At 31.6% G+C, this 8,132-nt stretch overlaps 1 protein-coding gene across 1 annotated transcript; it reads left to right on the forward strand.

Annotated features, from left to right (window-relative positions):
• The first annotated feature begins 1,287 nt into the window (after positions 1-1,287).
• On the forward strand, positions 1,288-7,601 carry LOC134243043 (uncharacterized). The gene is made up of 5 exons (XM_062725260.1): positions 1,288-1,602; positions 3,320-3,381; positions 3,479-3,601; positions 4,401-4,735; positions 5,024-7,601. The coding sequence occupies exons 1-5, from the start codon at positions 1,323-1,325 to the stop codon at positions 5,781-5,783; spliced, it is 1,560 nt and encodes a 519-aa protein (XP_062581244.1). The 5' UTR covers positions 1,288-1,322; the 3' UTR covers positions 5,784-7,601.
• Positions 7,602-8,132: the final 531 nt, after the last annotated feature.

Here is an 8,132-nt window from a genome sequence, read left to right on the forward strand (position 1 = left end):
CAGGAGTAAACATCACCTGCCGACCTGTGTGCTTCTTGTTATAGTATTGAAATAACTGAAAAATTCCTTTGAGAACTCAGTGTATAAATAGCAGTTTTATGTAAAACGTCAATCATTGGCTAAATGATAAATTGTATTTCTGACAAGGTCTTTGTATATACCTTTAAACTTGCGAAATGATTATTTAAACATATTTTTGATGTTCTTGGCTCGTCAACTTGTTTGTAAATTACCTCGTTTAAGAAATTTTCGTACAAAAAGCATTCGGCCTTTGCTACGGGGCTAAAACGCTTAGTTAAACTTTCGTTGACGCCCAGACTCATTTTTCATAATACCAGTATTCCTCTTGTTTAAATAAGACCGCGCTCGAAAATGGGCTAATGTTGGTCTTGTGGTCTACAGGGCCACAGGGCCTGAGACAACTGTTTCTTATTTGGATATTAAACTACAGATAGACATTAATAGTAATTTAAACTAAGCTTAATGATAAAGGTGATTGCTTCATCTTTTCTGTGGTCAACTACCCTTGCATATATAGCCACATACCCTTTTCACCATGATATTGGATTCATGTCTCCCAGTTGATTCGAGGCACAAGAGCATGCGCTACGTAGTTCCAACAAATTCTAAAACGAGACAAACTCACGCAAAGAAGTCGATAAAACAAAATATCAACAGTTTCCTTTAAATTATTCTTTTTGCAAATTATTTTTTCCATGCAAACACATTATAAAAAAAGTCTATAATTAGTTGAATGCTGACTGGGGTTTATCAATTGTTAGACTTTTTCTGTTTGTCCCTTTTATCCGTTTGTCAAATCATGACTGATCGACAGGGCATACTTACTCCTCCATGGCACCTGATCCCACCTCTGATGTTACAGAGGTCCGTGTTTGCTCTTCTTCTGATTTGCATTGTTTGATTTCATTGTTTGATTATTCCTTTGAGCTTGATACAGTCTGTCGTTATATCCACATTTCACTTCATGCATTCACTAGATAAATAGAATAAGTAACAACCTCACTAAAGAAAATAATTTCATTAATTAAATGGAAATTTTAAAATTATTATATTCTAACAGTTGTTTTTTCGTTAAAATGCCAAACATAAGTGTTTGCACAGTTTGTCATTCTGATCTAAATATTAATGGTAATGATGGTAAATGCCATTTTCAAAGGTTGTCCTTGACATCAAGTTAGGTAAAGCATGAGTGAATTAATTAGCTCTCAGGGCACCTTTTCGTAGTACGTCTGCCCGTGACAGCTTCCGATAATGCTATTACACTTCATTGCACCTCTTTCCCCAGGTGTGTACTGAAAACGATGAAGAAATATTCAAAAGTGGTAGTAATATCCCTGGGATTTACAATTATTTGGTTGGGATTTATTTGTTGCCTTTTATCCGTTGTTGATCTGTCAGGGGTGGACAAAAATACATTTAAAGCACCTTCCAGAAAGGTGCATGTGCAGTCGATCTCAAATCATAAAACCAGACGTGATATTTTACAATCCAGGGCTACAACTATGAGGTATAGTTTACAGTCGAGAACCGGAGAAACAAAACAACCAGTAAACATCACCATTGTAGATGAGCGCCAAAAAGGTGAGAAGAAAGTATGAGTATTAAGATTTATTTAAACTAACATTTATAATGCAATATAATTTGGTATTTAGTAGCGTTGAAATTATTCACCATGCAAATTCTGCATTTTTTGCACATCTGGTTTTAATGAGGACCGGAAACGTTTAAAAATATTATTTAATAAAGAGAGTAATTTGTCAAACCCATTAAAGCGGCACACTACGTAGTTTTAACACATTATTTATATATATATATATATATATATATATATATATATATATATATATATATATATATATATATATATATATATATATATATATATATATATATATATATATATATATATATATATATATATATATATATATATATATATGTGTGTGTGTGTGTGTGTTGAAATTGTAATTTATTGATCAAATAAATCTTGATCAATAATCCAAACACGTAGTAGAAACAAATAAAAATATCAACCAAAATATTCCTAAAACTACATGCAATTATACGGTTCACAAAAACAAACAAATACAAAAGAATGTACAAAATGCAATCAGTACTTCAAAACCAAACACTCAAGAGTTTACTTTTTCATACAACATTTACCCCACCTTTGCCCATTATTTGATTATAAACATTTGAACTTATCTGTTAGTCCCATACATGTTACTTTTTAAGTTTACGTATATGTATTTATGTGTGTAAATTTGTGTGTATATCTGTCTGTTTTTCGAGACAGATTCAAAGTCAATTTTTAACTTAGCTATGTTCATTGTATGAAAAAGTAAACTCTTGAGTGTTTGGTTTTGAAGTACTGATTGCATTTTGTACATTCTTTTGTATTTGTTTGTTTTTGTGAACCGTATAATTGCATGTAGTTTTAGGAATATTTTGGTTGATATCTTTAGTTGTTTCTACTACATGTTTGGATTGTTGATCAAGATTTATTTGATCAATAAATTACAATTTCAACATATATGGTGTTTATGTTATGTTGAGGTAAAGGAAGGAGGAGGCATAAATGCAATTTATGTAATAAATGATTTTATGCTGACAACTGTACATATTTTATTTTGTAACCTGTGGGGAGCCTCTATTATTTAACCAAAGCTAATGCCCGTATGTTACCTCTTAGCAATACTGAATTTTGATTGGCTGAAAGATAGCGTCCTTTATTTATGTAACTTTAGCCTGATAGAAGCGCAACATCACAGAGAAATTTTTTAACGAAATTTTTGTTTTTCCACCCTCCTCCCCTAATGGACCCCACCTTTGCCCATTATTTGATTATTAACATTTGAACTTATCTGTTAGTCCCATACATGTTACTTTTTAAGTTTACGTATATGTATTTATGTGTGTAAATTTGTGTGTATATCTGTCTGTTTTTCGAGACAGATTCAAAGTCAATTTTTAACTTAGCTATGTTCATTGTATGAAAAAGTAAACTCTTGAGTGTTTGGTTTTGAAGTACTAATTGCATTTTGTACATTCTTTTGTATTTGTTTGTTTTTGTGAACCGTATAATTGCATGTAGTTTTAGGAATATTTTGGTTGATATTTTTATTTGTTTCTACTACATGTTTGGATTGTTGATCAAGATTTATTTGATCAATAAATTACAATTTCAACATATATGGTGTTTATGTTATGTTGAGGTAAAGGAAGGAGGAGGCATAAATATATATTTTTTTTTTTTCACGAAGAGTTTGTTTTACTTCCATCCCTTTTCCTGTTGTAGTACTATTTTACTGGATTAAAGCAGCCGCAGAAGGACTGATTCCCAAAAGGGACATAACTCTGGTAAAATAAACTGTTATTCAATTTTTATAATACTTAGCATATATGTATCCAAACAGAATGACTGTGATTTCATATGTTTCTTTATTTGAATTTCCAGATCCGTTTTGACAAACATTCCAGTTTAGCAGCACCATTTTTATTGGAAGGATTTCCGTTGAACGAAATACCGACTCTAGAAATGATTAAATACCTATTGCAGTCCAACGACCAGTATGTAATGGTAGGATAATATTGATTTCTTGGTAACATGTGGTCACAAACATGGATTTTAGCTTTACTTATCCTGTAATTTGGAAGAAAGGTTGTTTTTTTTCATATGAACACTTTTAATGTACTGACCCTTAGCCACATAAGAGAGCCTTTTACATGAAACCCCTGTTCTTTGCTTAAATATTGAGTTTTAAGATTTAAACATGTTTACTTTCAAAATAAAAAATTATATCAAATAAATAATTTGTTTTCCTAAGCGTAAATCGACTTTTTCTCTATGCAAAATATAAAATAGACCCTAGGATACTGTGGATTCTTGCTTATCTCATATTTACTTTTATTATCAATTTTTACCAATCATAATGCGAGATTCCTTTAGACATTTATGTGCATGGAACTTATTGTAAAATTGTTTAAAACCTTAATATAATATTTTTGCCTTGTACTATTAAAACGATGTATTTGTACTATGTATTTGAAATTTAATCTACATGTAAATGTGATGTGACTAATGAGAATTTATCGTTGAAAATTATTTCATAACATGGGGGAAAAAATAAAATTCTTTGGAAGGAAAAAAACAAAAATACAAATATTATTGGTATGCGGTATGGTAACATAAGAAATTTTACAATAATAAAAACATGAATTCATTGAAACAGATATTCTATATGAATCACACCATTTACAATACAAATATAAAAAGAAACGATACATAATGAACACAAAAAAATTCATTCATAAGGCCAGAATGGCTTAGGGAAATTTTTCATCATGATGAATAAACATCGGTAATTTTCTGTTTTTAGGCAGCTGTGCTTACTGGTCTGATAAGGGAGGTAATCTGGATTTGGCCAAAATGGGATCACAGGAGTCATTTTGATAAATACTCCCTCAGTCTTATTCAGGCTGGCTTGACAAATGTCAAGGATAACAAAAATAAGCAGGAAATTTGTATGTGCATATTTGATTCTGACAGCGGTGAAAATACGTGTTTCCACAATTCCGTGTCAGATATGGTGAGTGGTGTCGTGAACATAGACTACACGAACTGTGCAGTGGAGCATACAATAAAATATGTGGAGATTAGTGAGGAGCTGGCTGCTGAGTATTTCAAAAGGAAATACGACGGGGGCAAATCGAGGTATGTCAATATCACTCCATGTCTATGTTTTGTAACATTGAAGTTTGAGAAGTAGATTGAAATCCAAACATATTAAAACTTATAGGAAGGACAATATCCAATGATTCTATTTGATCACATAGGGTGTTATGTCAGATATTTGTTAAAAAAAGATACGTGTTTCCTTCTACGATTCTTTTAGTTCATTAGAAACTATGTTTTCTTGAGGTCCCACAACTCTGCTCTTTATCTATCAACACACCTGCATTCATTACATAACATTCTAATTCATATCTCTTGTACTTTCAGTGAAGAAACAATTCTGGATATAGATGTGGACTATTTAAACTTTATGGATGCCAATACAATTCTTTTCCAAGCTAATGTTAGTCGGTTAGAGTTGGAGGATCTCGATTCTCATTTGTCTCGTCTATTTTGTCCGAAAGATGGAAAAGAAGAAACTGTACTTGATAAACTAATCACTGAATTCATACATTTTGTTATGCTTCACAAAAACAGAAATAATTCCGTTTTGAATACCAGATATACAAAACTTTATGAATATGGAATGAAATATTTCCGGGTGCATGATAACAAGTGGTTTCCACTGACTTGTTCCGTAACAGCAAGGCAGAAAAATCTCTTTCTTAAACGTTTTGTGCGACAAATAGTGACTCTGCCAAGTTCCCATTTAGATGTTATAAAAGAAACAGGATTTTGTCTCAGCACCGTGCGACAGAGTGTGAAAGAACTACCAGAGAAACGTTTCACACTTTGTGCAAGTGACAGTAACCAGTCGAATTCAGAGGGGCTGGACTATGATCCTGAAACTATAAGAGAAAGACTACAGAACTTCACAGACACATTACATTACATATCAAAGTCCCCTGTGAAGCTGGTGACGGTCTGTAGGTCTGTCCGTGATGGCTACACACATAGCGCATCAGAGTCCTATCTAGAGAGATTGGTCCTCAATACTTTACAAAAGAAACTCTCAAACACCAAAATACACTATGACCAGAATCTTCTTGGAGGAAAATTAGGGTTCAGAACAAACAAGAAAAATTAATTTTGTTTACCCTGAAATCATATTACTATATACTATATTTGACCCTTTGAATCCTAGGTCTGTCTCTTATTTCTGTTTCCGTCTTTTTCTAGTTTCCACTTTATTTTTTCCTGCTCACTTCTGGGATAGGTCATTTTTGTTTCCCTCCCGAAGGTTTTTCTAGCTTATAATTAATCACCTTCGCCAAGGTGACCTGGATAAGTTTGGCTTCACATTAAACAAAACTGTAAAAATGCTAAATTCAATAATACTTGAGGATATTATTATTTAATTAATGAAAGTTACAATTTACAAATTAAGAAACGTTCAAAGGAATCAAAGCCTTAGGTGCACTGAAGTTATAATTTTAACATAATTATATTTCTTGTCCCTTTGCCTCACAATCAAGTGAGAAAGAATTATATATTTTATATATTTTCATTACTTCTTCGTGTTGCACATTGAAACGATATAAATCAGGAGCAGAGCAAACAAGGACCTCTAAAACATAAAAGATTGTACCAGGTTAGCATCCCCTGTAAACCAGTCAAACCTGTCGTATGCTCCTTATCATACTTCAGCAAATAGAAAAAAAATCCGAAAACATAACAATCCGGTATGCGATTTCTTATGAATTGTTAGCTAAAGCAATTCTGTTACGCGCTTCTAACAACAAGCAGGCGAGGGATGATGTTTACTTCTTCATGGCACCCGAACACATCGCTTAGAGATCACTTTTGGCACTCTTTGTAATAATATTGCTCCACTCATCTTGTTTTAACTGAGATATCTTATGAACTCTCATAAATCGTAACGATTAACATGCAGCTATGTTGAGAAGAAACTTTCATATCCATTCAGTTTGGTGGATTACTAGTATTTTAGCAAATGCTAAATGTTAATGCTTTTCGAATAACTTTTATATCATTAATATTACTGTTGACTGTTCGGTAGAAAATTAGTTTGACTAGTGTCAGATTCAGTAAGGAGCCCTCTATCTTGTTTGTTTAAGTTTGCATTTTTAATTTTTAATCATCATGGTTAGATTATCATCAGCCTGACCAAGTTAAATTTTTCTACTTGGGATTAAGTGGTTTCATAACTTATGCATAAGTATAATCACCAAACTTTCGAAAAATACATCAGTTTAAAAAAATGATTTTTTCATTGTCAGCACCTATTTAATTCTACACCAGTTTGTCCGTAAAATTGATCAATCTATATGACCAGAATTTAAAGTGTGTTAGTCAATATACTAATATAAATTTACTTTTCATTTAAATTTTTGTTTAAATAAAGGAAACTCTCTCTATCCTTTGAATGGAATTATCGTCTTGATAAGGGAAATATTCAACCAGAAGAATTAGTTTTGTTCCCCCTTCCATCAGCTTCTGTTAAGTAAGGAACTAAAGAAGCATTTTTGAAAGCAAATTGATTAAGAAAAGAAATCAATATATAACCCGTATACCTACTGCTATTTTTGTTTCATGACTTGTTAGAAATTCCATTCCAATTATTCAGGTATTGTTCAAATATTTAGAATTGAAGGAATGATGAATTACCGATACAATGAAAAAGCACAATTTTTGCAATTCAGGACAATCAACCTAACAATCAGAGTATTCAAAATGTAATACTCTGATATTTCTGTATTTTTTGCAAAATTTACTTAGTACATAATATTGGCAGTGCTTTTGTCAAAGAAGATGCAATTAGTTTGGGTTTCCAAGCCTTCATATTTTAACTTATTAAACTTGATGAACAATATCCTTTTAACAATTTTGTTATTGATATTCAATACAAAACAGAAAAAAAACCTATTGTTTATTTATTCAATGTTTAGGCTATTTGTTCAGTTACGTCAATAAATGAACAATTCTAACTTTAAATAGCTTTATACCTTTGTTTCATTTCTTTGACATTGGGTAAAAATACTCGTTATTTATTGATCTGATTATTTGAGCGATTAGAAATCGATAAATCGAGCCCCGCCCATCTCACTTATTTTGGCATTCCTTGTTTGGCCTTCATTCTATCACTTCCTTTTTCAGTTAGAAATATATATTTTGAAATTTAAATTTCTATAATAAAAGATGAAATCCAATATATATACAAATTAAGAAATGCTCATGTCTAAAATATTTGTCAAGGTCGATGTACTTTCCATGCAAATGAAGGGGGAGATTGAAAAGTAATTAGCTGTATGGGGAATGTTTAGGTTATATTTTTGAAATATTCAGGGGGTGAAGATGTTCTTGCTCTCAGAGTTACAAAGCGTAATAAAAGCTTACTTCTTTATTCAGAAAACTTTAACACTTATTAAGCCTTCACTAACAAAAGCGATTGTAAATTTTTAAAGAAATTTTGTGA

The sequence above is a fragment of the Saccostrea cucullata genome, unplaced genomic scaffold (genome assembly GCF_032062105.1).
Source record: "Saccostrea cucullata isolate Sc308-1 unplaced genomic scaffold, CSIRO_AGI_Scuc_v1 ctg501, whole genome shotgun sequence".
Taxonomy (NCBI): domain Eukaryota; kingdom Metazoa; phylum Mollusca; class Bivalvia; order Ostreida; family Ostreidae; genus Saccostrea; species Saccostrea cuccullata.

What these genes read in the sequence shown, in the direction of transcription:
- LOC134243043 (XM_062725260.1), top strand. Translation starts at nt 1,323, where the DNA reads ATGAAGAAATATTCAAAAGTGGTAGTAATATCCCTGGGATTTACAATT. An exon ending in CCAAAAGGGACATAACTCTG is followed by an intron (nt 3,382 to 3,478) that starts GTAAAATAAACT and finishes TTGAATTTCCAG; the next exon opens with ATCCGTTTTGACAAACATTC. An exon ending in TACGACGGGGGCAAATCGAG is followed by an intron (nt 4,736 to 5,023) that starts GTATGTCAATAT and finishes TTGTACTTTCAG; the next exon opens with TGAAGAAACAATTCTGGATA.